This window comes from Numida meleagris, chromosome 7 (genome assembly GCF_002078875.1).
Source record: "Numida meleagris isolate 19003 breed g44 Domestic line chromosome 7, NumMel1.0, whole genome shotgun sequence".
NCBI classification, from domain to species: Eukaryota; Metazoa; Chordata; class Aves; order Galliformes; family Numididae; genus Numida; species Numida meleagris.
The window spans coordinates 20,726,576-20,753,232 of NC_034415.1; the positions used below are offsets into that span (position 1 = coordinate 20,726,576).

General features: G+C 60.6%; 4 protein-coding genes across 8 annotated transcripts; 2 read left to right on the forward strand and 2 right to left on the reverse strand.

The window, feature by feature from the left end:
* Positions 1,633-7,895, forward strand: PLK3 (polo like kinase 3). Its single transcript, XM_021404945.1, has 15 exons — positions 1,633-1,889; positions 2,496-2,603; positions 2,681-2,797; positions 3,152-3,281; positions 3,362-3,449; positions 3,831-3,926; positions 4,459-4,654; positions 4,994-5,120; positions 5,475-5,584; positions 5,664-5,781; positions 5,882-5,965; positions 6,093-6,255; positions 6,357-6,486; positions 6,670-6,780; positions 7,103-7,895. Exons 1-15 carry the CDS (start codon positions 1,725-1,727, stop codon positions 7,295-7,297), a joined length of 1,938 nt encoding a protein of 645 aa, XP_021260620.1. The 5' UTR covers positions 1,633-1,724; the 3' UTR covers positions 7,298-7,895.
* Positions 8,569-9,551, reverse strand: TCTEX1D4 (Tctex1 domain containing 4). Its single transcript, XM_021405084.1, has 2 exons — positions 9,426-9,551; positions 8,569-9,318 (listed from the first exon to the last, which is right to left on the reverse strand). The coding sequence occupies exons 1-2, from the start codon at positions 9,462-9,464 to the stop codon at positions 8,632-8,634; spliced, it is 726 nt and encodes a 241-aa protein (XP_021260759.1). The 5' UTR covers positions 9,465-9,551; the 3' UTR covers positions 8,569-8,631.
* BTBD19 (BTB domain containing 19) lies at positions 8,850-16,091 on the forward strand. Of its 5 annotated transcripts, none has more exons than XM_021405080.1 (10): positions 8,850-8,988; positions 9,559-9,701; positions 10,260-10,388; positions 11,458-11,683; positions 12,245-12,298; positions 13,573-13,632; positions 14,878-14,946; positions 15,105-15,236; positions 15,315-15,440; positions 15,525-16,089. In XM_021405080.1, exons 3-10 carry the CDS (start codon positions 10,300-10,302, stop codon positions 15,657-15,659), a joined length of 891 nt encoding a protein of 296 aa, XP_021260755.1. In that variant the 5' UTR covers positions 8,850-8,988; positions 9,559-9,701; positions 10,260-10,299; the 3' UTR covers positions 15,660-16,089. The 5 variants fall into 5 exon arrangements, with proteins under 5 accessions (XP_021260755.1, XP_021260758.1, XP_021260754.1 ...); XM_021405083.1 differs by having other exon boundaries at positions 15,521-16,069; XM_021405079.1 differs by having other exon boundaries at positions 15,315-16,091.
* PTCH2 (patched 2) lies at positions 16,142-26,530 on the reverse strand. The gene is made up of 22 exons (XM_021405078.1): positions 25,519-26,530; positions 25,341-25,410; positions 25,000-25,091; positions 23,457-23,652; positions 23,247-23,368; positions 22,885-23,032; positions 22,590-22,721; positions 22,353-22,508; positions 22,176-22,268; positions 21,972-22,097; positions 21,771-21,889; positions 21,254-21,659; positions 20,863-21,175; positions 20,586-20,728; positions 20,312-20,492; positions 19,541-19,824; positions 18,969-19,106; positions 18,712-18,854; positions 18,519-18,618; positions 18,022-18,267; positions 17,503-17,904; positions 16,142-17,336 (listed from the first exon to the last, which is right to left on the reverse strand). The coding sequence occupies exons 1-21, from the start codon at positions 25,902-25,904 to the stop codon at positions 17,503-17,505; spliced, it is 3,996 nt and encodes a 1,331-aa protein (XP_021260753.1). The 5' UTR covers positions 25,905-26,530; the 3' UTR covers positions 16,142-17,336.

Below are 26,657 nucleotides of genomic sequence, written 5' to 3' on the forward strand. Positions count from 1 at the left end.
TCCTTGGTGAGGGACAAGGGTGGTGCCAGACCGGGTGAAGACACTATGCTCAAGTGAAACAAAACCATTTCCTAACATCCAGATGGAATTCTTCTTGATGCAACTTGCACCGGGTGCCTGTCCTCATTCCACCATACCCCTCTCCAGAGAGACCAGCTCTGTTCTCCCTGTATCTCCAACCAAACAGCTGCAGTTAGCAGAGAGATGGCCCCAGAGCTCCCCTTTTCCAGGCTGCTGCCATTACACCATGCTCTCCTCCTATCCACATGGCAAAACGCCCATCTGCAGTGCTCTGCTGCTCTCATGCATCACGCAGGGCTGAGCTGCAGGAGGAGGAGCAGCTCCTGAGCTCCATCCATCCATGGTGGGTGGTGGACACCCACTCGTGTCCCTGAGCCCACCTGGAGCTGTGGCTCTCAGCAGGTGACCCTGTGGTCGATCCCTGCAGGTCCCTGGGGCCTCCCTGCACCCCCGGGTGCCCCCGCCCACGCGCTGCCACCAAGGGCTCTGCCTGGGGAGCCCCGTGCTGGGGCCTCCATCGGAAAACCAGAGGTGCCCCGTGACGCCACCGCACACGGGGAGCCCTGGGGCCCTGGTGGAAACCATCTGTTTCCCCAAAGGGAGAACCTGTGTTTGCTGCCAGGCAGAGCGTGGGTGCGCGTTTCCTCTGCGAAAGGTTGAAACCTGAGAGAAAAGTGAGCAGATCTGTATCCCTTCAGCTCTCCCCCCCGCAGCGGGTTTGCTCGGCCTGCATGCAGCACCCTGAAGGATGTAGCTAGCGTGCTGGTTGCGCAGAGGTGCTCATGCCAAATCCTCAGCATGTTTGGGAGCACAAGCATTAGTGAGTGGAGCCCTGAGCTGCCTCAAGGAAGCAGAGGGGAAACTGAGGCATAGCACGAGGGACTTGCACACGGCTCCCCTGAGCAGGGGGAGGACAGCAGGATCTGCTTTACAGGGGCTTTTGCAACACTGCTGGCCCAGAATGGAGGGTACACAGGTTTCTGGCCACTCCTGCTGCCCCACATTCCTCCTTAGTCTATTCTGGGTGACACAGGGATGTGTCCTCCTCAGGGCCATTACAGAATAACACCTCGGTGACACACTGCCCTGACAGTCACCAGTGTGCACGGGGTCAGCACTGCCAAACTTGGGCCTATGGTGCCCAAGAGCTAGGGGGTGAGGATGGGTGTCCCCCATCCTGGACTGGCCCGTGTGCGGTCACAGAGGACAGTCTGAAGGCCGATGGCACACAGGGCTGCATACAGGCCAGGGCAAAGCATACCAGAAGGATGTGTGCCCAAGGGACAGTGTGGCTGCACAGCCCACCCCCTCCTCCACTGTCCTCTGTGTCTCCAGTGCCCTTCCTTGGGGGGTGGGGCTGTGACCCCTCTCCCAGCCCATGGGACAGCATGAGGGGCTCTGGCGGATGTATCCAAGAAGTCAAGACCCTTTTGGATGCCTACACATGGCTCTGTAATCCCACCCGACTGCGCATGAGAAGGCTCCACGCACCGCCCACCTCGTTCCGTGCCGCTGCCCCTTTAAGAACGCGGCGGGGGCGTGGCCTGGTCAGGGCGGAGGGGGCGTGGCCGAGCGGGTGATGTAATCGCGCCCATTGATAAGGCCGGGCGGGATCCCCGGCGCGGTAACGACAGCGCGCGGTGGCGGTGGGACCACGTGTACGGGGCGCGGCGGTGGCGGAGGGGCAGCCTCGGAGCCGCGCCATGGAGCACGCCGGCCTCTTCCCCCCGCTCCTCGCCACCTGCCTCCCCGCACAGCCCGCTCCCACCCCGGCGCCGCCGCCGCCGGCCCGGCCGGCCGAGCCCACCCGCATCGTCACCGACCCGCTCTCCGGCCGCTCCTACTGCAAGGGCCGCCTGCTGGGAAAGGTACCGATCGGGGAGGGGGTCGTGGGGGGATGTGCCGCGATTCGATGCGGCCGGGAACCGGGAGCTACCGCCCGGTTCGGAGAGAGAGGGCCGAGCGAGGCCACTCCGTTTCAGAGCTCCGGGAGCGGTGGCTCAGCCAGGCCGGCCCCCGCTTATCTATCGCAGCGCACATCGGTTTCGGGTCGCCCCGCGGGGCCGTGCGTGGGCCGCCGGTTCCCAGCCTGCTTCCCAGGGCCGCTGCGGCACACGCAACTTCTCCTCCCGCTGCGAATCATGTGTGGGAGGCGGCTGCTTGTTCCCGGCCCGGCAGCTGAGTGTGCAGATTCGGGGCTGACATCACGGCAGGAAAAACCTGTCTCCGGCGTGCCGCTCTCGATGGCCTCCGCTCCCCCTGCCCCGCGTAGGGCTTTCCGCGTGAGCCGTCACTGGGAAAGACTCCGGAGTTTGGCGGTGGTGGGAGCACAAACGCCGCGGAGGTTTTACAGGAACTGGGTTGAGAAAAATCCCTATTTGAGAGCATCGCAGTTCAGATCTTAGTGGGTGACCCAGCAGCGAGGAGAAGGAAGGCTGCCTCTCACCCGTCCCTGTGCACCTCTCCCCTTGCAGGGCGGCTTTGCACGATGTTATGAGATGACGGACCTCTCCAGCAACAAAACCTATGCCGTGAAGGTCATCCCTCACAGCCGGGTGGCTAAACCCCACCAGCGGGAGAAGGTGGGTGTCGGTGCCGGTGAAGAGCTGGGAGTGTGCCAGGGTGCCCTGCATTGCTCACATCTGCTGCTTCCTTCTAGATCACCAATGAGATCGAGCTGCACCGAGACCTGCACCACAAGCACATTGTCAAGTTCTCCCACTACTTTGAGGATGCAGAGAGCATCTACATCTTCCTGGAGCACTGCAGTCGGAAGGTGAGGGCTGGGGCAGCCCCCATGCTCTGGGTCCTCAGGTGCCATGTTAGTGCTCTGCTTCTTCCCCACTCCATCACCCATCTGAGCCAACGCCACCCGGTTGCACTGTGTGTTTCTCTGTGGCACCGGGGACACCACAGGCTGTGAGTTCTCCTTAACCTGCCTGTTGGTGGCCTGGAGCCCTGGTGTGGCCCCCATAAATCTAGGGAGTCCCCTGGTGGTGCTGAGCAGCTTCAACCTCGTAAGGAGTACAGTGATCCCAGCACAGTGACTTTGTGCAATTCTTGAAAGAACTGCCCCTGCCAGCTCTGTGCACGCAGCCCCATCACCACTCTGCCTTCTTTCCTCCCACAGTCACTGGCCCACATCTGGAAGGCTCGCCACACTCTGCTGGAGCCCGAAGTGCGCTATTACCTCAAACAAATCATCTCAGGCCTCAAATACCTCCATCTCAAGGGCATCCTGCACCGGGACCTCAAGTTGGGTGAGTGGCATGGCTGAGATATAGTGGTGTGAGGCTGCCCTGAAGGGACCAGCAGTGATGCATCGCCCTTTGTCTTGCAGGCAACTTCTTCATCAATGAGAACATGGAGCTGAAAGTGGGAGACTTTGGGCTGGCTGCGTACCAGGATGCCTCTGACCAGAAGAAAAAGTAAGTCTGGGCCTTCTGTCGTCTTCCTATGGCTCCCTGGGTTATGGAGTGGGGGCAGCCTCAGGGCCCCAGCTGCAGACAAGGAGAGGGGGCTGGGGGCTTTGTGGCTCCTCCAGAGCGTGCCTGCAGGGAGAACAATGCGCTCGCTATGGCCATTGTGCTGGCCGGGTGCACAGGCTGGGACACAAAGGCCCTGTTCCTTGCTGTGTCTAGGACAAGTTATTCCCAGCAGCTTGCTGTGAGCAGCTGCTGCTGAGCCCTGGGAGCCTGGGGGGAGTTCAAAGTTGGGGGTGGGGGGCTGGAAACCGGCTGCCAGCTGGATCTCCCACCCAGGGAAGTGGGAGGATAAGAGCATGCTCTTAACCCAGTGTCTGCCCTCAGGACAATATGTGGGACCCCCAACTACCTGGCCCCTGAGGTGCTGTTGCGGCAGGGGCACGGCCCCGAGTCGGACGTGTGGTCGCTGGGCTGTGTCATGTAAGTGCATGGGGAGGGGGCAGGCGGGGCTCTGGGGTGCCCTGAGGAGGAAGTCCCATGGCATTTTGCCCCTTGCCAAAAGGCAGAGGGAGGAGAGGACCCTGCTTTGTGACAGTGCTTGGGGGCTGAGAGCTGCAGGCAGCAGGCTGTGCTGTGCTGAGCTGCTGCGAGGTGTTCGTCACACTCCGAGTGTCATAAACAACGGAAAGTATTGGTGGTTGGCGGCAGCTGCTGGCTTGTTTGTATGGGGAACGATCACCTCAGCGATTCGAGCCCCTTGCAGCCCGCAGGCTTCCTGCATGGCTTCTCACGGGGGGGGCAGGGCACCAGAGCTGTCCCCATCCCCCATGTTCCTCGCCTGTTGCCCCAAACAGTCGCTAGGAGGAAGCGTGGCCGGATGTGCCTGGGCTGGAAGTAGCGCTCCCAGCCAGGTGTGGTGGCTGAACACCGGTAATTTCCTCACCTCGCTCCGAGTGCTGCTGAGTCACAAACCCAGGGGGAGGATGACAGTGGCACGTGTGTCCCCTCCCAGGTACACCTTGCTGTGTGGAAACCCTCCCTTCGAGACCCTGGACCTGAAGGAGACCTATAGGTACATCAAGCAAGTGGACTACATCCTGCCCACCTTCCTCTCGCTGCCCGCCAGGCACCTCATTGCTGGCATCCTCAAGCGCAACCCCCAGGACCGCCTCACTCTTGATGAGATCTTGGACCACGAGTTCTTCAAGGTGAGTATGGAGGAGTCCTGCTGTGAGCCTGCCCTGGGTGGGATGAGGCTTTGAGGCTGGGCTGTTGCTGGCACGGAGTGTGGGGTGAAGTCCTTGGGTGCCTTCTTAGAAAGAAAGCAACTGCTGTGCTGCCCAAATGCCAGCGGAGGATTTGAGGGATCTGCTGTGCTCCCTGCTGCCCTATCCCATAGGAAATCCCGTAGGGCTGATACCCAGTGCCAGGCCTGGAGCCAAGGCTGGTCGGAAATGCAAGCTGCTGTCAGGAGGGCTGCAGTCAGCATGGGGCAGCTGCTTCACGTGGGCTATGGAAATCAACCCTCTGCCATGACCTCCCTGCAGGGTTACACACCCGAGAAGCTCCCTCCCAGCAGCTGCGTGATGGCTCCAGAGCTGTGTGCCCCCAACCCAGCCAAGAGTCTGTTTGCTAAAGTCACCAAGACGCTCTTTAGGAAGAAGAAACCCAAGGGTGAGTGCATTCAGGAGCCTCCAGGTGACCATTTTACCCATGGAGATATATGTCCTGTTCTCTGGAGAGGCTTGGGAGGGTCTCTATGTCCCCTTAGCCAGGGTCAGCACCTGCTGGCTTGTCCCTGCCCTTCCGGTGCTGGTGGCCTGCTGGGGTGTGCACACAGCAAGCAGATGCTGTGCTGCAATCCATGGGGCAGTTCCTCCTGGGCAGCCTGTGCCCCATGAGAATGGGGAAGTGAAAATGGGAGACAGTAGCCTGACACCATCGTCACCCCATGGGCTGAGCTATTGGGAGGGGTGGCCCAGATGTCCCTATTCCCTGTGATACACTCACAGTGTGCTCTCTCCTCAGCCAAGAAGGGCTCTCTGGAAGACAAGGATGACATCTCCAAGCTGGTCACTGGGCTGGTGAAGACATCCATCTGCAGGCAGATGAGCTGCAAGGTGGTGGAGGTGAATGAGGTGAGAGCAGCCCCGAGTCCCTGCACACTCCTCCTGGAGGGGGCCAGCAGCATGGTGCTAACATCGGTTTCCCCCCCAGGCCACCCCTGTGTCCTGCCGCAGTGCTGGCTCCAGCCATGTGGAGACGCTGGTGGAGGAGATGTCCCGCAAGTCCACATCCCCCTCTGTCCGTGGGACCATGGCCAGCAGCTGTGAGGGTGAGCAGCTCCTCCCTGTCTCAGCATAGGCTTCCTGCCGCCCTCCTCCGACTGATAGCGGGGCCAGCTGACTCACAGCCTGTTATCTTCCCTCCTGCAGCCTTTGAAGACTGCATCACCACTTCTGCAATCATCGAGTCTGCTGTGCAGCTCCTGCGCACCTGCCTCTCCTGCATGCCCCCAGGTAAACCTGCTGGGCTGGTGGGATGCAGGCATGGGTGCTGCTTTGGGTACCCCAAATACAACCTGACCCTAGGACAGGGAGCTGAGGAGGGGTTGCCTGCTCTGCTCACTTTGCTCTTCTCTACCAGCGGAGAGAAACCCAGCTTCCCTGGCCCGGCATGAACAGTTTGTCTGGGTAAGCAAGTGGGTGGACTACTCCAACAAGTATGGCTTCGGGTACCAGCTCTCCAACCACAGCATTGGGGTCCTCTTCAACAACGGCACGCACATGATGCTGTCCCCCAACCACAAGTAAGCAGTCCCCCTGTGGGTAGGAGGAGACAAGGGGAGGGTGTGCAAAAGGGTGGTTTGGTGCTGAGTGGCCCTGAAACTCATGTCCTGCTCTCCACTAGGACAGTGCATTACAACCCAACCAACAGCAAGCACTTTGCATTCCCTGTGTCTGCTGTCCCTGAGCAGCTACGTGGACAGATGAGTGTCTTGCGCTATTTTGCATCCTATATGGAGCAGCATCTCATGAAGGTGAGTGCTGGGATGCTGGGCTGGACACTGACCCATGATTGTGCCATGTGGGTATGGCCAGGTGGGCTCCCAGGGGGCTGTGTCCTTCTAGCACAGACCCCAGTGGGTGTTTGCTGTGATTTGGCCATGTATACTCTGGTAGCAGTGTGGGACCAATGGCTTATGCAGACCTTTCTCTCTAAGGGAGGTGACTTGCCTAGCATAGATGACCTTGGACAGCCAGCCCTGCTCCTCCTGCAGTGGGTGAAGACTGACCAGGCCTTGCTTATGCTTTTTAGCAATGGCACCCTCCAGGTATGTACAGTAGGGATGCCCCAACCCCTATGGCGAGGAAGCCAGCAGGGAACTCCTGCGCTGGGTTAGATCTTGACCACCACACCCTGAATACAGAGACCCATCTGTGGGTGTGGGATTCTTCTCTGGTGTCATAGCCCATCCAGTCCCCTAGGAGGCATGACGCTGGTCAGCTGCCCCAGTGCCAGCACATTCCTGCTGTGGGGCTGCTCCTGGGCAGGCTGGGGAGGAGAAGCGGGTTGAGGCAGGAAGTGTGGTGGGAGCTGGGACGGAGCTGTGCTGCGGGAGATGTGAGCTAAACCAAGCCCCACCTGTCTCCCAGGTGAACTTCTACAATGACCACACCAAGGTAATCATCAGCAAGCCTGACCATTCCTGCCTTGTCACCTACATCAACCGGGAGCGCAACTCCTACACCTACAAGCTGTGCAGCATTCAGGAGCTGGGCTGCTCACCTGAGCTCCAGCACTGCCTCCGATACATCCTCAAGCTCCTCCAGGAGTGGGCTGATGCCTAGCGCGGGGCTTTGGAGACCTTCTCAGGACGTAGAGGGTCTCCTCTTGCCCTCCCATGGGATGGGAGGTGTTGTGGTGCTCAGTTGGACTCAGATCTAAGACATGTGGATGTGGCTCTGGCAGCAAGTCTGGACATCCATGCTGCTCCCTGGCTGTGGCCAGTCACTGTCTTTCCCTCTGCATGGCCACGAGCTCAAGGCTCGGTGCTGTGGGGTAGAGAAGGTACCCTCTGAGGGACTGACAGGAGTGTAGGGCGATGCCTGCCCTGCCGGGGCTGCATGGGTTGGCCTGTGCCATTCCACAACCCCTACACTAGGGAGGGGGCTGAGCTGGGCTCCAGCTGCCCCCCAGTTTTGAATTGTCTGGTACAACTTGAGGTTTGGTAGAGGGCAGGGGGAAGGGATCTGTGGGCTTGCCTCAAGAAGCCCTTGTATGGCTGTAAGCTAAGGGCAGGTTTCCTGTTTCAAGGCAGTCTCTGCCAGGTGGGATTATTTATGCATCTTATTTATATGGAATTTATTTATTTTCTTCTTGGTCTGTCCATGTGCAGCTCCCCTGTCCCTGACTTACCTCATTAAAACCTTATTTGTGTAAAGGCAATCTGTTCTCATCTTGTTTGGTGTTTGGTTTTAGGTCATAAAATGTTTGTGGCTTTTCAAGGCTGTGGAGCAGAGAGTCCAGGGCTGCTTTGGGCGAGCCTAGTGCTGTCAAGGTTTCAGGGGAACTGGGTGGGGGGGGGGGGGCAAGGTGATGGATCTGGTAGGGGGTCTGTGTGCTGAGGTATGGACTGGAAGGAAGACTGCCTCTTGCTGATAGTGTCTCTTACTTGCCAGTGTCTCTTTTCTGGGGAAAGCAGGGGGAGTGATTTCCAGCTGAGGGCTATGGGGTGTTCTGTACTGCCTGATGCAATGGGATGTGAGCTGGGATTGAAGCCAGGAAAGAGGAGGGACTTAATCCTGCTCTGCAGCCTTGCTTTGAACATGATCTGTCACCTCCTGTCCTGCTGCCATCTCTTCCTGGGAGCAGCCTGCAGTGTGGGAAAGGGGCTGGGCTGCTCTGTGTCTTCCCAGGGCACAGCCCTGGGCTGCTGCCTGCACTGACCTCTGGGGAAAAAGTAGAAGCTTTGGAGTTGTATTTCCTGCAGTTTGGGTCGTCTTGCAAGCTATGCCAGTGGAGGCTGCAGTGTGCCTACCAAACCCAGGGCCACCAATGCATCCCTGCCTTGCTCCATACCTGCAACCACCATTTAAATCTATGCAGTAAAAGTCAAGGCTGGTGCAAAGTTATTTATTTCTTGAAGGGCTGCAGCGGGGGCACAGGTCTGGGGAGGTGACCTCTACTCAAAGTAAACCCCATGCACTGTGGCCACAGCGAAGAGTGAGGCATTGTGGAAAGTAGCAGAGGCAAAGCTATCACTTTCAGGGTCCCAGAGTGCCCGGCTGGCCACCAGCATGCTCTGCTGGCCACGCTGAGTCAGCAGCACGTGGCACACCAGCTTGAAGCGGGGTGGCACCACTTCCTTCACCCGGCCCCGCAGCAGCTCAGCCAGGCCCTGCACCAGCACCGCACTGCCCTGGGGGCTGTAGGCTGTGTCCCCCAGCACCCCGGCCAGGGCCCCCTCCAGCACCCGCTGCACCCGCCCTGCATTAAACCTGCAGCCTTCCTCTGGCCACATCCTGTAGGTGTTTTCCAGGTGGGTCTCTGGAATGGGCTGGAAAAGTGGGAGCCCTGAAAAACTCACACGGCTGTGGAGGAGCCAGGGCCCCACAGAGGGCCGCTTGCCCCCGGGGGCTGCCCCCAGAGAGCTGCGGCGGCTGGCTGGGGGGGCTGGCAGGGTGCTGAGCATGGAGCTGCGGCGAGAGAGCAGCTGTGGCACTTTGCCTTCCTCCAGGCCCCGGGTTGGGGCTGTAGGGTGGGATCCACGGCGGGTGGCTCGGGGATGAGGGGCTTCAGTCCCATCTGTAGCTGTCACCTGGGTGGATGCGGCCAGTTCCAGGGATGGCTGCTCGGCCATATGAACAGTCTGGAGGGGAGAATTGTCTCTGAGACCTTTGCCCTGGGCAAGCAGCCCCTGCTCCAGCCCTCCTGGATCCTCTACTCCCCCTTGACCCCCAGCTGCCCTGAACCCACCTGTTCCCTGGGTTGCGGCTTGTTGAGCTCCTGGAGCATGAAGGGTTGCTACGTGACACTGAAACTCCCTACAGCACCTTAACTCTTTGTTTCCTGCTACCTGCACAGCCCTGTTGTCCCATTTCCTCCACAGCTCACTACCAGCTGCAGCTAGACTGGGGACACGGTACCCTGCGACATTGGCTTCTCCTCCTGGCCACCCCAAAAATGCGCTGTGAGTGTCCAAAGCAATGGATGGAGAAAAGCTGAGTGAACCCTGCTGTGAGCTGCACAAAGGTTTGATGTTTTTCCCCAAAACTCATCCCCGAGCACCACCTCTCCCAGGACACCCAGGGGTGGGCACCCACTGAGCACAGCACTGGGGCAACCAAGCCCCACATTGTGCCAGGGGTCCTGCTGCAGCCGTGCCCTGGGTCGGGGCAGCTCTGGCTGGAACCCAAGTGGGGATTTCTCCCTGCGATGGAGCCCAGCCCAGCTGGTACGCCCCATGAATGTGCCTTTGTCTGTCCCGACTGCCAATCTATTTGGGGAAAGTGGAGATGGCCTTTGTGTTTCTATCTGCCGGCAGAGGTATTTATAGCGTGCTGCTGGCTTGCGCTGCCAAGCATGCCGGCAGCTGGACTCTGCTCCTCAGGAGCTGGCTGTCCTTTCATTCTGCCTGCATTTGCCGCTTTCCTAAGCAGACCCAAGGGCTGCAGAACATGCTCAAGGGTGGGCTTCCCTGCTTGCCTCCCCCTCACACTCCTTTGCTTGGCCTCTATGCCTCCCCCACCCCAGCTGCCCGCCTGCTAGTTTCCCTAGCAATGGGCCGTGACGCCGCGGCCTCCTCCCCAGGCCGGCCTCCTCCCCGCCTTCCTCCTCCGCCGTCCTCCCCATGGCCCGCTCCTGCTCGGCCCGGCTGCATGGCGAGGCGGCTGCCTTCACCGCTGCCCTCCGCTCCCTGGTCAACAACCCCCAGTTCAGGTGAGGGGGAAGGCTGGGGGGCCGCCATCTTCCCCTCCAGCATGACGAGGCCTTCCACTGGGAAGCTCCTGGCAGCTAGTGGGACGTGCATGGCTTCCGCATGGCTTCTGTGCCGTTCCCCCCCTCCTGCATCTGCTCCTTCTCCACCTCGGCTTCAGTGGTGCTTCCTATCACCGCCTCCACCATCACCCCACAGCCATGGGGCAGGGGCCAGCCCCAGGGGGGCCCTGGCACTGTCCCTGCCCAGAGCAGAGCTGGGTGGCCAACTTGTGTGGTCCCCCCTGCCTGCCTCGTGCCGAAGCCTGGCAGAAACACTGGTGTTATCGCAGGAAATCCCCATCCCTGCTGAAATGTTGGCCACCCAGAAGAGAAATCCCAGTGAAAACCCCACAAAAGCCAGCTCCAGGGAAGTGGCTGAGAGGTTCTGGCCACCCCCAGCCTGCATCCTACACACTGCATCCTGTATCCTGCATCCTACAGCTTTCATCCTGCATCCTGCCAAGATCTGCACTATGCATCTGCCAACCTTCCTTCTGCATCCCTCATCCTGCAACCCCAAATCTGCACTCTGCACCCACCGACCTTCCTCCTGCACCCAGATGCATCCTTCATCCTGTATCCTGCATCCATATCTTGCATCCCGTGGCTTGTAACCTCCATCCCACAGCCTGCGTCCCATTTCCTCCTCCTTGCTCCATAGACTGTAGCCACGGAGAAGTTTATTCAGTCCCCTTCCCTGCCATGTTTATGGAGGACTTACAGAGCTCTGTTCACATCTCCAGATGTGGGGTGGGCCAGGTGTCCTTGTCCGTATAGGTCACCATGAGGGTCAGGTTCGCCACCCTGCTGAGATGGGAGAAGAGCAGAAGAGGGGACAAAGGGACAGCAGGACCATAGCCAGCACAGTGCGCAAAGACCATGCGGCTGGGGGAACCAGGGAGGCAGTGGGACCCCATGCCTCACAGTACACCCATGCAGGCCCATTCCCCAGCAAAGCCACCACCCTGTGCCCTGTCCTATCCATGGGGTTGTGTCCTCCCTGTCCTTCATGGTCCCCTCTCCCCAGCAGTGATGTGACGTTTGTGGTGGGCCGGGAGCAGCAGCCGGTGTTTGCACACCGCTGCGTGCTGGCATGCCGCTGCCAGGCTTTCCGGGGGATGCTGATGAGCCACGAGGACCCCCCCAACAGTGTTCCACCCCAGGGACCCTTCGTCATGGCTAACGTGCAGCCTGAAGTCTTCCTAGCTGTCATCGAGTTCCTCTACACTAACAGTGTCACCCTCAACAGCCACATCGTGAGTGGGGATGGGGGGATGCGTGGGGGGATTAATGGGTAGAGGGGAGCTTTGTTGCTCCGAGGGAGGGGGTGGCCATCAGTGCAATGAATGTGTGGAGCCTCAGCCCAGCACTGTGAGGTGTCCAGAGTACCGTGTCCCCCAGGTGCCTTGAGAGAGCCATGAGAGTGGGAAAGGGAGAGCAGAGAGGGGAAACACATACCTTTGCCCTGCCTTGCAGCAGCCCCTCTCCCAAACATTCCTACCCCAGAGCTGGGTGTAAACTCACGGAGAAAGGGGGATGCATGCCTTTGGTTCCTGAGCTGCCACGCCCAGTGTATATATATATACATTTTACACACGCATGTATGCTGGGATATCAGGAAAACGTTCTGCACCAGAGGATGGTGGGCATGGAGCAGGTTCCCCATGGCAGTGGTCATGGCCCCATGCTGCCAGAGTTCAAGGGGCATCTGGACAATGCCCTCAGGCACAGGGTTTGAGTGGTCCACTGCGGATCCAGGAGTTGGCTTCTGATCCTCACGGGTACCTTGCAACTTGGAATATTCTGTGATTCTATAGGTGCTGGAGGTGCTGACCTCATCGGTGGAGTATGGCCTGCAGGACCTGTGCAAGGTATGACCCTGCTTAGACCTGGAGTGGTGATTCCTCTGTGCCTCCATGCTGAGGAGCACCCCAGTACAGCCAGAGCTGGGGAAATCCCATGGTGGGACGCGGGACTGCACATCTCCTGCCCCACAAAGGGCTGTAGGAAAGCCCCAGTGCCCTCGGGTGCCTTCCGGCCGTGTCAGGAGGATGCTGTCAGGAAAGTCCCACTCTGGGGAGCACTGGGCACCCTTCGGGGCTGCTGTGGGTTGGGGGGCTTTGGGAAGGCAGCAGGAAGCAAAACAGAGCAGTGGGAGCTGGTGGGCTCCATTAGGGATGCAGTCAGACAGATGGATGGGCAGCGGGACAAGGGGGAGGGAGCTCATTGGGCTGCCAGGACACGTCACCAGAGCCATTCCTGAATTACGGCTGGGCCTACCGCGTGACCTGCGCCTTGCGCCCGGACTTCCCCTCCCTCGGCAGCGCAGTGGGGAAGGAGCTTGCTGAGGATGTGAGAGCTGCCAGAGCAGACTCGCATCTCATAAGGACATGCTCAGCAAGACCCCAGCCAGTGTGGCACCAGGTGGGCAGCGGTGTGTGGTGTAGAGCTGGGGGTCTGCACCATCCAGCAAGGGCATCCCCAGAGCAATCGCCTTCAGCAGTAGATGTGCGTGAAAGTGGGGATCAAGTGACAAAGTGACAGCTGGGGAAGCCCCTGGCTCTGTCCCCAGCTGCAGGGTGACCTCATCTCCTTCGTCCCCACCGGTGACTCAGAGCCCTTCTGCTCCAGCAGGCAGCTCCTCCCTGCACATCACATCACTTCGGGATTCCCAGGGCCCTGACCTGCCTCTGTGTCCCCACATGGCTTCTGTCCCTATGTATGAGGCAGCTGGGGTGGGCAGGAGGGAGCCCGTCTGGCTGTGTTCCACCTGCATTTGGTTGCAGTCACAGATGCTCCAATCCAAACAGTTAGTGCTGGGGTCACCCAACATCTGCAGCTGGCATAGACAGTGTCCCCATGGCAGTGATCACAGCCAGAGTTGAGTGACCCTCCCCAGGGTAAGAGGTTGGCTGGGGTTTGATCACCGCAGGCTCTCACCATGGCTGAATCTCTGCCCATGTGCTCTGCTACAAACCCTCTTCCCTCATCCCATCCACACGTTACAAAACCCCATGGGGCTGGAGGCACCTCTGCCCCATATCCAATGTCCTGTGTCTGGGGGGCTCAGGGGATGCTGAGCATCATAGGGGACCCCACCACCATCCCTGGTCTGCCCGCCCACTCTCTCCTGTTCACCTTGCAGCTCTGTGTGGAGTTCATCAAGGACACACTGAATGTGGAGCAGGTCTGCGAGGCTCTGCAGGTAAGTGGCACCTGGCCCTGGTGTGGCCAGCGGGAATGGTGCTCGGGTCCCTCACATGGGCTATGGGCCACCTGCAGGGTGAGGAGAAGCCTGGGCTGCTAGGGAAAAACCAGTGACAACTTCCCAAGGAGCGTCATAGGGGATAAAAATAACTCTGCTACTTTGGGGTCTGAGCTGGCTGATGGGGCAGGATTTCCCTCCCCCTCCCACCCAGCAGCTGCCCTGTCCCTTGGGGACGTCACACTGGGGAAGGCCACCTCAGCCCCCCAGGGCAAAAAGTCCCCAGGACCATGCACAAGGCCAGATAGAATTCCTCAGGATGGGTTCTGAGGCTGTTTCCCAAAACTCTGCTGAGACTTGGGGTACCCAGAAGTAGTTGGGGGACCTCATGACTGCTTGGTGGGACTGCTGCCTCGTGCTCCTATGGCAAGGGTGGGAGGTGAGATACCCCATGCACCCAGGACTGACCCCACAACTGAGACCAAAGCAATGCCCCTGGGTGAGATGCTGGCCCTGGTGAGCAGAAGCTCCCATCCCACGTGGTACCTGACCACAGTGGCATAAACAGAGCTAAATTGGGCTCAGAGGAAAGAATCAGAAAACCCCAAAACCCCAGAACAAAACAAACCTGAAGTAAACATCTCGCTCTGCCCTACTGGCTTGTATTAGCTCCGGTCCCAGTCAAGGCGGGGAGGGAGGTGACGCTGACAGATCCCATGTACCCCACATGCACGGGCTGTCACTGTAAGGGGACAAGGACATGTTGTGATGACCCGAGAAGGGCAGAGCCAGCCTAGGGTTGACCTTTGCCCCTGGGGGAGAATAAGAGCCCCCCCAGATTCCTGCTGCAGCAGGGGATGGTGGCTATAGGGCAGGCTGTGTGGTAGTACATGGAATACACCTCAGAGGGCCACGTGCCAACCTTGTGTCCAGGTGAGAAAAGATGGGCAACCTCATGTCCACTCGGGGCCTGGTGATGTCCCTGAGTGGCTGTGGAAGCTCTGGTGTTTCTGCTTCTAATTGGGGCTGGTTGGAGCCACCAAACCCTTTGCCATGGACTGGGTAGGACTTGGTGCCCTGTCCCCATGTGCTGGCACCCTGCATGGGGCTGCTCTCCGCTGCTCTCCTCACCTGGGTCCTTGAGAGCACCCCAGGGCTAGCACTGTGCAGGGGACTCTCTGTAGGGATTTAGGAGGGGTCCCTCCAGCCATGGGAGCCCTCACAGGTGTCCCTCCTCTCCCACAGGCTGCGGTGACCTATGGGCAGGCGGACCTCCAGCAGCACTGCCTGGCGTTCATTGAGAGCTACACCATGGTATGGATACAGGGAGCGAATGGGGTCACAGCATGGGGCAGGGCAGTGGGGCCTGCCATGCTGGGACTGAGGTGGGGGGATGAGGTGGGGGGTGGTGCTGTGTTGCTGGGCAGGGTTGGTGCGAGGGCTCTAGGTGGGTTTAAGCAGTGCACTCGCAGGCAGTGGTGCGGACACAGGGCTTCCACGAGCTCTCTGACACGGTGCTGGCACGGGTGCTGCGCAGCGACCACCTGGCCGCAGATGAGCTGGACCTGGTGCAGGCCGTGAGGGAGTGGGCGCACGTCAGCTCGGTGAGTGCGGCTCAGTGGGCTGGTGCCCCCCCGAAACCCCGGTGTCTGCTCCATCCAGCCATCCCTCATGTCCCGCAGGCCGTCCTGGAGCGCCCGGTGCCTGAGGTGGCCGCTCTGCCCGTGCAGGAGCTGCGCCTGCCCTTGCTGGCACCCAATGAGCTGGCGATGCTGGAGAGCCAAAACCAGCAGGACCTGCTCATCCCAGTGAGTTGTGGGGTGCCCCGGAGCTTCTTGGGGACGTCATGGGGCAGGATTGGGGTACCCACACTGATGTCCCCATCCGGGCAGGTGGATAGCATTGCGGCAGCCTGGCGGTCCCATGCGCTGCGGCGTGGAAGCGGGGTGCCCTCCCACCTCTGTCGGCCCCGTCACGGCACGCGGCCTCGCAACCACCACCGCCACCTGGACCCACACAACAAGTAGGGGCCGTGCCTCCCTCCTGCCCCCCCCCCCCGCCCCGAGTGGCCGTGCCCCCCTGCTAGGTGCTGGGCACTCCTGAAGCAGCAATAAAGCGCTTTGTCCCCCCTTCACAAATTCGGGGCAGGGTAGGAGGATCATCCCGGTGCAGGGCCCCGGGGCAGCCCAAGGACGGGGTGGGGGCACAGTACGAGACCCCTCCGACCCCGGCTTCAACCTTTTCCCAGCCAGGTCCCATCATTCCCTGGGGCAGTGCTGCCCTCAGCTGGCAGCAGGGCAGTACTGCAGGAGGCAGAGAGGGGGAAGGTGCTCAGCAGGGCATGGGGCAGGCCCCAGACTCATGCCCAGCATTGCCTGGGCTGCAAAATCCCCATCATCACCGCCGCCCCTCTTTGCACAGCCCACTGCACACACAGCTGTGTCTATCTCATCCCACCCCCCACCCCCCCCAGCTGTGCCCCCCAGGAGACAGAGTCAGACACAGCGGGTAATTTATATATAATATATATATTTACTCTTTAAAAATAAACCTTCAGTCCCCACTACCGCCTGTACAAACTACAAAAATAAACCTTTGCTCTCTTTGATATAAATAACTTAGATGGCGTGGTTCTGGGGGGGGGGAGGGCTGCCCACCGTGCCCACGCCCAGCACGGGGACAGGGACCCCAGGGCCACCCCAGCACAGCAGCAGTGTCAGGGGGCCGGGGAGGTGGGCACAGCAACACCGCTGGAGTTAAAGTGCTGGGTAACGGCGCGGACGGTGCCCAGGATGGGGATGGGGGATGGCAGGGGGAGATGGCCCTGCTGCGGGGGAATGGGGCAAGAAAGTTCCTTTCCCAGCTGGATGTGCCCAGTGGCAGTGTGGGTGCCCTACACAGGGCAGAGCTGTGACTGTGGGACATCTCAGGGGCTTGGCACAGTGAGGAGCACCCCAAGGACCCCCCCCCAAATCCTGCCTGTGAGTTGGCAGCAATAGGCTCCCCCGTCTGTCTCCCCACTCTGTCTCTCCCGTGCTCACTGGTGGGGAAACTGAAGCACAGAGAGGGGTGGGGGGACACGGGGCTGCCCCTCGCTACCTCACCCTAGGCAGCCTGACAAGGCCATTGGCTGAGAAATAAATCTTTTAAAATAAGCTTAAAAATATATATCTCTCTATAGATAGTTTCCCTTTGCAAATAAATAAAGGTGGGGGATGCCTACCCTGGGCCTTGCCCACGGCTCTGGGGCTGCCCTCTTATTGGGCAGGGGGCACCAGGGCAAGGCAGCCCAGCAGGTGGCCCAGGGGGGTCCCAGGAGGAGGTGACGGGGAGCAGGCAGTGGCCCCGTGAGGGGAGATGGCAGGGCAGAGGCCTGGGCGCTGCACCCCCTGTGCCAGCAGCTCCAGAAACAGAGTGGGAGGTTAGTGCTTCCATTTCTGGGGGGAGCACCGGCGCAGGGTGACCCCAAGGCACATGGGGAGACACGGCCCTGTTGGCACAGCGTGGCCTGCACACAGCTTGCATAGGAACGCCAGCCTGCCCTGCCAAGCCTGGGTGTGGGGCCGTGGGGGCCGGTCCTCTTCGGCCAAGACCGGGGCATCGCCGCTGGGGCGATTAGCAGCACGACACGGGCGAGCCCGCTCCGCACCCTCTGTGCCCTGATGGGATCTGCCAGCCTGGGTGCTAACCATGGAGCCGGTGACCTGCGGGGAGACAGCGGGCGTTCAGCTGGGTCCCCAAAACCCAAATCATATCCCCATGCCATGCAGCAGTGCCTGCACCCGGTAGTGCTTCTGCAGCATTGGGCCACTGTTTAGGCAGCTGGCACTGGGGACAAGGGGGGACATGGGCATCGTGCCCCCAGCTCACCTAGCGCCGGGTGCCTGCCCCGTGGTGTCCCAGGCTCTGCATCTCGAAGGCATCGGGCACGGCGCCAGGCTCCTCCAGGCCATCCGTCTCGGTGCCAAAGCTGGGGTAGGAGCCGGGTAGTGTGGGGTGCAGGGCCACCGTCACTGAAGCGGTAGCCGTGACGGTAGTATAGCTGCCGGCGGGGCCCTGCAGATGGGTGCTGTAGGCTGGCAGGGGGGCCCGTGGGGCTGGCCAGGCACTGGAGGAGCACGGCTGACCCGGCCGCGGTGGTGCTGTGGGGTGCGGGTAGTCCCTGGGCAGTGCTGGGCACGGCTCCCCGAAAGGCAGTGAGGGTGCAGGCTGGGGGCCGGGCTGCTCCTTCTTCCCCTGGACCTCCGGGCTGTCCTTGTAGGGCTTCAGCACCTAGGGAGAAGCAATGTTGGGGGGCTGAGCATCTCCCTCTGGCACCATCCTGCCAACCCACGTGTCCCCATCCCTCAGCTCCATCCAGCCACAACGCGGACACATGAAGACACTCACAGTGATGCGGGGGAAGCTGGGGTCCTTGCCAGCCTCCAGCAGGATGTGTGCTGGGGCAGGGGGCACAATGAAGGGCCCCTGGGGGCTGCCCGGCCCCACACCGTCCCCATAGCACTCTGTGTCTGAGGTATCAGTGAAGGCAGCGGGCCAGGCGGGGGCACGGCGGATGTACAGACCCCCAGGGCCAAGGCATGGGGGAACCGGCTCCGGAGGGGGCAGGCGGGGGCCATTATCCACAGGAGATGCCTGGGGAGAGACAGGATGGTGTAAGGGGTGTCAGAGACACACAGGAATGGGGTCAAGCAGGGATGGGACAACTGGATATGGGGCAAAAAAGGAATAGGGTAAAGCAAGAGTTATGGCACAGGGTGAGGGGTAGGCTGAGGTGGGTGTGTGGGGTGAGGTTAGGACTAGGCAAGGCAGGGATAGGTGTAGGGTAAAGGTAGGGCACAGAGCAGTGGGAGATGAGGACAGGTGGGCATGGGATGAGGTCATACCTCGGAGGGTGGCCCAATGACGGAGAGCAGGACAGGCAGCAGCACCAGCCCATTGAGCAGCCCCAGCAATGTCAGGATGGTGAGCACCGCAAAGAAGTACCTGCAGGTAGGGCAGGCAGAAGGCTGAGTGGGCACTGCCCCCCACCAGCCCCACTGCCGCCTAGCACTGCCAGATGGGGTGCCCATCCCTCACCTCATGATGAAGTCGAACTCAGAGCTGGCCAACATGAGGACACCCAGGAGTGTGGAGACAGCGCCATCCATCACAGGGGCGAAGGTGTGCTCCAAGGCAGCAGCTGAGCGCACATTCCTGCTCCCCACTGCTGTAAGGAAGCCCTGCAGAAGGTGGGAGGATTATGGGGGCTCATTCCCATGGGGTGAGGGGGTCATTGTGCCCAGGGGTGGAATGAGGGGTGCCCCACTGGCAGGCAGGAGTCTGCCATTGCTCACCAGGGCCACGTGGACAGTGAACTCCACGCCGATGCCAACTGAAGCGATGAGGATGACCACAGGGATGGCACTCAGCTTGATGCCCATCAGCCCCATAATGCCAAACAGCTCCACCGCCATCATGGCCAGGATGGAGACCTGGGAGCAAAGGGGTCAGTGAGAGGGGCTCCAGTGCGTGCCATGCCCAACCCTAACCATAATAGGACGATTGTGTCCTCAACCTATTGTCCCTTTCTGCTCTATTTGGGGTGTCCCTTCTTCCGCCTATTGGGTGACACTCTCCATCTCCTTCATAGGAATATCCTTATCTGCCCAAACCCGTGTCCCCTTCATAAGGAATATCCTTATGAATCAGAGTAGATGTGGCACTGAGTGGCAAGTTTAGCAGGCATGGTGGGGATGGGTTGATGGTTGGACTAGATGATCTTAGTGGTCTTTTCCAACCTCAATGATTTTATGATTTTATCCCTGATTCCCACTATGGGTGTCCTCCACCCACCACCACCTCCATACGGGCATCCATCCCTTGGGTGACCATCTCCGAGAAGCAGGTACCCAGGGCACGCACTCACAATGATGCCGGCCGTCCAGGGGTTGAGCAGCAGCAGGGCGCAGACGAGGAAGGTGCAGGCCAGCAGGATGCTGATGGCCAACAGGAACCAGTGGCGCAGGCCAATGTACTGCTCCCAGAAGAGGAAGGGGTAGCCGCTGGGGTAGCTCAGCACCCCGTGGCGCTGGGCCGCCTCCTGGCAGATGGCCCGCACGCTCTCAATTGCCTCAACGAAGTCAGCCGTGCGACGCAGCCCACTCAGGTAGAAGGGGAATTGGGCGAACTCCAGCGGTTGGGCTGCTGGGACTGGGGAGGAGAACATAGGGTAGCATGGGGGAAACCGACCCCAAATAAGAGCAGCCAGGATATGCACTTGGGTACCACCTCAAGTAGTCGGGCACTGGCGCAGGATGCCCAGGGAGGCGGTGGGGTCACCGTCCCTGGAGGCATTCAAGAATCGTGGAGATGTGGCACTGAGGGACATGGTCAGTGGGCAATATTGGTGGTAGGTGGACAGTTGGACTGGATGATCTTAGAGGTCTTTTCCAACCTTAATGATTCTGTTCTATGATTCTGTGGGTACCACAAGGCTGGGGAGAAGGAGCTGGGGGTGCAGAGTGATGTGTGGGGTGTAGGGCACAGAGAGTGCAGAGCAAGAAGATGCAGGAATGCATCTCCATCGGAGGATGCCCATGGGACGAGGGGTGCTGGGGGTTTCTCAAGGCTTAGGGAGCAGTGTCCCCATACCTGGGGATACTCGGGGCCATGGGGACCCCAACAGGTGCTCACTCACTTCGCAGGTTCTCGCCCGTGGTGTCGTACTTGTCATGGATCCACTCAGGCGGCGGTGGGTAGAAGTTGGCCTGGGAGGCAGCGAAGCCCAGGGGGTCGTTGCTGGCCCACACCGTCAGGCAGATGTAGAAGGTGTCTGGGGGGATGATGCCATTCTCGTCCACCAACCGCCGTGTGGTCAGCTATGGGGGTGGCAGGACTGATGGTTAGCAGGGTGGTGGGTGCATGGCAGAGCCCCGCCCTGTTACTCCATCCCCAGCCCCGTCCCCAAGCACCTGGTTGAAGTTGAAGGGCTCCTTCTTGTTGCCGGTCTGGATGAGGAGCTTGTAGGCCAGTGCCCCATCCTCGGAGCCATTGCGGTAGCTGTCGTGGGTGATGCGGCCAGCTTGCCAGTCCCTGTCGAAGGTGGCCTGGAGCCCTGGGGACAAAGCACAGGGTGAGCATCCCTTGGGGCACCATGGGGTCCCGTGGGGGCTCCAGAGGATACTATGTGCTTGGGATGGTATTTCTTGGCATAAATGTTGGGGCCGGAGCCCTTGGTACGCCTCTTACCTCGCAGCCAGTCCTGGAAGTAGTGGAGCCACATCTTGGGCAGATCGTGGTTGCCCTCACGCACCACGTACTTGACGGTGCTGAAGGCCTGGTGCAGGCTGAGCAGGGCGGCCTGGGCGCCCGGGTAGTGGAAGCCACCCTTGGTGACAATGAACATGTTGTAGAAGGAGAAGTACTTGAACTGGGCCGAGATGAAGGCGTGAGCCTTGGTGTCCCGTGGCACAATGTCTGTCAGGTACAGCCCATCGTGCACCATGGTGGTGCCGTAGAGGCTTAGTCCCAGCAGCGCCAAGAAGAGGACCACCACCACCGCCTGTAGGGACAACAGGTCAATTAACGTCTCGTGCCACCACGCTGCATCAAACTGCCTCACATCCCCACCCAACTTCACCTTGGTCTGGGTCCGCAGCAGGAGCGGGGCATACTTCTCGCGGGCAAAGTCGGAGAGGCTCCAGCGGCACAAGGGCAGTGGCACGCACTCGCGCCCGCTCTTGGCCTCGTCCAGCTGGGCCAGCAGATCCCGCGTGGAGCTGGAGGGGGTGAAGACCTGCGAGCCCAACGGGTCAGCAGGTGGCAGCAGCACGGCAGGCGACGTGCACACCTGGGAGGTGGGTGGCAGGACGGTGACGATGTGGTGGCCCGAGGGGTCGCACTGGGTGAAGGCCTGCACGGTGGTGGTGATCTGAGTGCTGGTGGCCACGCCGGGGTGGCCGTAGGGGGATGGGTGGGAGGCATGGTTGTCGTTGGCATCAGCCAACTCCTGGGGTTGGATCTGGATGACCCGTGAGGAGCAAGGGCTGCGGGAAGAGGAAGGAGGAGGTGGTAAGGAAATGAGCAGGGATGCCCACGGGACTGCTTTGGGTGGGACATGGGGGTCCTGTGTGCCATCCTCAGCAGAGATCTGCTACCTGTAGAAGCAGCAGAGGATGTCGAGGCGGCGCTTCTCCCGTCGGTACAGGTCCAGGCTCAATATGGCAGGGAAGATGAACAGCACCATGGCAAAATTGAACACCACCACCACTGCTGCCTGCAGGCAGAGAGACACGTCAGAGCCAGGCCCGTCCCACCCCACACACGGGTCACCACTCCCCAGTGGGAGCAGGGCATACCTGGAGTGAGAAGGCACGCAGGGCAGGGATGGGCACCAGGGCGGCCATGAAGAAGGCGATCATGTTGCTGATGGAGGTGAGAGCCACACTGGTTCCTGTGCGCCGCAGGCACTCGCCTGTCCGCTCCTGCAGGACACAGAGGGACACAGTGACAAAAGACCGTGGGGAGCAGTATGGCATCCCAGGGCTGGGCTGGGCGCTCACCTTGAAGGGGATGAGCTGGCTGGTCTCGGTGAAGGCATGAGCCAGGAGGAACATGTCATCCACACCAATGCCGAGGGCCAGAAAGGGCAGCACCTGCCAGAGCGCAGCCAGTGTCAGCATGGGGACACAGTCACCACTTGGGACAGGGGGACCCATGGCTCTTCCCCTGGCATCTACCTGCGTGGTGGCTGCATTGAAGGAGATGCCGAGGAGCGAGCAGAGGCCTAAGCCAGAGGCCACGGAGAGGGCCACCAGCAGGACCCCAGCCAGGCCCACGGCGCCCTGTGACTTGGAGCAGTCCCAGCGCAGCATGGTGACACAGGCATAGGCCAACTGGAGGAGCACAGCAGTTAGAAAGAAGGCAGTGGGCAGGGAGGGATTGAGCAGGAGATGGACAGAGGGGAGTATACATACCATGAGGAGGTAGCCCCCAGCCACTCGGATGGCACTGACATCAGAGAAGGACTTCATGATGTCGTTGAGCGTGGTGGTGGAGAAAGCATGGATGTTCTGCGTGGCGTTGGGTGGGATGGAGTCCTGTGCCAGCTGCAGGGCATGCACCTCATTAGACAGAGCCAGGACCCATGTCACCCCACAACAGGACCCAGGGAGTGAGCATTGCCCAGGGGACCCGCTGAACCATAAGCATGGTGCTGGCAACCAAGGCCATGCGAGACTCAGGCAGAGGGGAGCTGTCCCTGGTGCCCACCTCCACAAATTTCCTCTGCCAGGCCTCCAGGATGGCACCTGCCTTCTCCTCACTCCAGCTGATGTCGTGGATCTCGTAGTCATCCTTGAAGTGCTCAAACAGCTGCCGGGGGCTCATGAGAAGGAACATTGTCTGCAGGGCCTCAGCACTGGGGGGACATGCACACATCCTGCTGGGATCAGGGCTGCAGCACCCTGTGTCCTGGGTCCCCCCAGAGCTCCACAGAACCTGTCCCTCTTGCCCCCAGCCTCGCTCCAAAGCACTGTCCCCCTTGCCAAAGCGTTCCCTTGGGTGCTGGATGAGGGCACCACCACACATGGGACCCCGTGCTGTGCCCAGTGACTCCACTGTACAGCCTGTACCTTATCAGCTTGCCCTGGGAGTCTTTGGTTGTGCCGCCCAAAATCAGCTCCTCCTGCCAGCGCATGAACTTCCTGGAGAAGCCGTGGCAGCCCCCAGAGAGCTCCGCTGGGATGTCGGGGCTCTGCCGGAGGAGGGAAGGCAGTGTCAGAGGTGGGCAGAGGATAGTGAGCCCCCTGGTCCCACCCTAATTTGCATGAGCTGTCACTCACCTGCTGGCTCTGCTTGTTGGGGGCGCTGGGGGGGCACTGGGGGTCCCGGGGGTCCAGGCAGGGCCGCTCCATGTAAGCTTGCCCAACCTCAGCCTTATCTAGCAGCTCCTTGAAGCCTTCCAGTGACGTGAACTGCCCCAGCTCCTCCATCAGCTGCAGAGGGTCCAAATTACTCCACTGGATATCAGGACGGCCCCTGCGGAAAGAGCGGCATGGGGTGATGCTGAAACCCCCCCCCAAACCCCATTGCATGGGGTCAGCATCCCAACATCCCTGATGGCGGGGCTGGGGGTGAAGCATCAGTCCCTGGTGCATCCTGCAGCGTCCCCAAGCCCCAGCGCAGCGGGCCGTGCCCCGAGTCAAGCAGCGTGCCTGATCCTGTTAGGCTGGGACAAAGGGGGGCAGGCGGCCCCGCGCGCCCCGCTCCCTGCAAGCAGTCAGCGCGATTACTGCCTGCGGGATAACGTCTTGATAGAGGGAGTGGGGAGGGGATCTTGGGCCCAATCTACTCTCAGGTTTCGGGATTTGCTATAGGGTTAGGGTAGGGAGCAAGGATGGGAGTTCGGGAACTTGCGAAATGGGGCTTTTCTGCTGCCTACGTGGGATGCTCCACTCCAGACTCCACCTCTGCCCCAGCCCCAGCAGCTCTTTGAGAGAGGACAGACTAAAAGAAGCCAACTAACCCAGCCCAGAGCTACAAAAAGGGAAAGAAAAACCCCAGAGCAAGTGCGGGCTCTGGGGAGAAGCGCAGCCCAGTGATTCATGAAGGCTGGCTGGGCCAGAGCTGGGCGCTCCAGATTCCCACATACCAACCGGAGCCGCTGCCACTTCCAAAGAGAGCCCCTTTTATCTGCTCTGCTTGCTTCACTGAGCCAGGGCAAATCCTTTTGTCTTTCCACAGATTGCCACGCTTTGTTCTCCCAGCTCCCGCCCTGCTCACCCCTCAGAGCCTTAAAAAGGGGACAGAGTCCCGGGGCAGCCCCATGGGTACCGCTGCGGGGAGGTGCCCTGCTGCCACCCCTTGTCCGGCTCCTCAAGTGGTCCCTGAGTTGTCCCCAAGCGTGGGGACGATGCCTGGGGCAGACGTTGCCACTGGTGCCACACTCGCTGCTGGCCAGGCTGGGATGCACAATCCCAAGGTCTAAGGGGGGGCCGAGTGGTCGTCCTCCCACCCCCAGTGCTGGCTGGGCACGCCAAGGCCCCTTCCCCCTCCTCCCGTCCCTGAATAAGGCCACTATTTCATCTGGTTGGCAACGGGCAGCTTTCAGAGCAGCATTAGCATGAGAAAGCGCGGGGCTGCGTTTGCTGACAATGCACAAGGCTGCCCGGGCTCTCCCGGACAAACACGGCTGTAAACAGAAGGAATGCAGGGGGCCTCCCCAGGCCCCACCAAAAAGCACCCGGGGCGGGGAGACGAGCATGCAGCGAGTAGCCCCATGCACCTGCACCTCACTGCGCCCATATACCCATCCCAGGGCTGGGGGTGACCGGGGTGATGGGGATGTGCCAGCAGGGCCCCCACTGGTGTCCCCTGTACACTCACGGGAGGTAGGCTGAGCCTCCCTGCAGCTTGGCCCCTTCCCAGAAGCAGTCCAGAGGCGTCAGGATCACGCAGGGGAACAGCTTCTCGATCATCTGCAGGAGGAAGAGCAGCGATGGGTTGGAGGGATGCATGGTGCTGCTGCCCTGTACACCTGCCTGTACCACCACCTCCCACCCCTGCTCCATTCCCTGTCCCCTTCATGGAGCTGGAGAGCTGCGCATCCCCAGCAGATGGGTTTTTACCATTTGCTGCCCCATTCTCAGTGGGCAGATCCCTGGGGGTGGGAGTCCCGTGGCACCAGTGCCCCCATTTACCCACTCAGTGCCACGCTCAGGACTCACCCTCTCAATCATTCCGTTCTCAATGATGGGGACGCCTGACTTGTAGCAGATCTTGTTCAAATCCCACGATCTGCAACAGGAGGAGGAGGTGAGGATGGGTTCCATGCCACGGGAGGGCGAGAGGGGGACACAGGGCACGGTGGGAGTCCCCGACCCCCCCATCTGGAGCCGGACTCACTTTCCGTACAGAGAGACTTGCACTTTGCTGGCAGCGAGGGCCGCCTCGAGGTGGAGCTGCAGGGCCTCCTGCGTCAGGATGTTCTCCCCTTCGCGCTTCGGGGTCTGGATCAGCATTTGCGACGTGTAGACGGACTCCTCACCCAGCTTCTCCTTCGTGTAGCGGAGCTCCTGGCTGACGCGGCTGCCCGCTGTGGGATGGGGGGACCGTGACATTGGGGCCACTGACACTCTGTCCCAGCACCGCGCCCACCGACGGACACCCAGGGATGTGAATTGTCCCCAGGTGCCACCAAACCTGGGGGACCTCTTGCCACGGGGTTCTCCCAATTGCTCTGGCCTCCATCCGCTCGCACCCCAAAAGCGTGCACCTATCGCATCCCACATGCCCCACCAGCTTGTTGGCTTTGCCTTTCCTGGAAAATCCCCTTGGGCGGCAGGAAGGGGACATTACACTTCCCCTCTACTGCCACCTGGAGCAGATGCCCCACAGACCTGCACCTGGGAACAGCAGGACTGAAGGGCACCGGGGGCCCTCCTGGCACCTCCAAGGCATGGGAACACATCCTTAAAAGCTGTACAAGAGTTTCAGCAACCAACATTCCCAGCAGAACACGCTGGCTTTATTTCCAGTCCTATATTGCAAACCCCATAGCACCCAGCTCCCAGCCCACAGGGTACCCAAGATGAAGCCCCCACCCCGGTGCCACCCTCCAGGGACACTGCACATCCCGGTGCTGGGTCACAGCACTCATCCACGCCGGGACTGGGACACTCCCTGGGCACAAAGCCGGAACCCAGCGGGCCTGGCTCCCAGCCAGCACCGAGGAGGCCAGAGCAAGACCGCAAATAAGCAGCAGAATCTTCCCCTTTTAATGACTTATTATATGGGTTGATGTTTTTTTGTTTTTTTGTTATATTTTCCTTGTTTTTTTGGGCGGGGGGTGCCTTTATTGTTCCTGGCCGGGCTGAGGAGCAGCTGGTGTCCATCAGATGCCATTTGGGATGGAGGTTGTGCCAGGGCTGGGGGAGCGGTGGGAGGGTGGGGGGGACACGGCTGTGGCCTTTGTGTGTGTGTGTGACAGAGGGGACGTCGGCGCCCGGGGCTGGGGACATGGGGAGGGAGGGTGCCGCGGGGGG

Bases quoted from the DNA above. Each gene is read 5' to 3' on its own strand.
- PLK3 (XM_021404945.1), top strand. From the start codon at position 1,725: ATGGAGCACGCCGGCCTCTTCCCCCCGCTCCTCGCCACCTGCCTCCCC. The intron at 2,604-2,680 runs GTGGGTGTCGGT...GCTTCCTTCTAG, and splicing joins AACCCCACCAGCGGGAGAAG to ATCACCAATGAGATCGAGCT. The intron at 6,256-6,356 runs GTAAGCAGTCCC...GCTCTCCACTAG, and splicing joins ATGCTGTCCCCCAACCACAA to GACAGTGCATTACAACCCAA.
- TCTEX1D4 (XM_021405084.1), bottom strand. From the start codon at position 9,464: ATGCTCCAGGAGCTCAACAAGCCGCAACCCAGGGAACAG. The intron at 9,319-9,425 runs GTGGGTTCAGGG...TCTCCCCTCCAG, and splicing joins AGCCGCAACCCAGGGAACAG to ACTGTTCATATGGCCGAGCA.
- BTBD19 (XM_021405079.1), top strand. From the start codon at position 10,300: ATGGCCCGCTCCTGCTCGGCCCGGCTGCATGGCGAGGCGGCTGCCTTC. The intron at 12,299-13,572 runs GTATGACCCTGC...TTCACCTTGCAG, and splicing joins GCCTGCAGGACCTGTGCAAG to CTCTGTGTGGAGTTCATCAA. The intron at 13,633-14,877 runs GTAAGTGGCACC...CCTCTCCCACAG, and splicing joins AGGTCTGCGAGGCTCTGCAG to GCTGCGGTGACCTATGGGCA.
- PTCH2 (XM_021405078.1), bottom strand. From the start codon at position 25,904: ATGTGGGATGCGATAGGTGCACGCTTTTGGGGTGCGAGCGGATGGAGG. The intron at 22,722-22,884 runs GTGGGCACCAGG...CATGCCCTGCAG, and splicing joins GGCAGAGGAAATTTGTGGAG to CTGGCACAGGACTCCATCCC. The intron at 20,493-20,585 runs GTGCTTGGGGAC...CCACCCCCATAG, and splicing joins AGCCCTTCAACTTCAACCAG to CTGACCACACGGCGGTTGGT.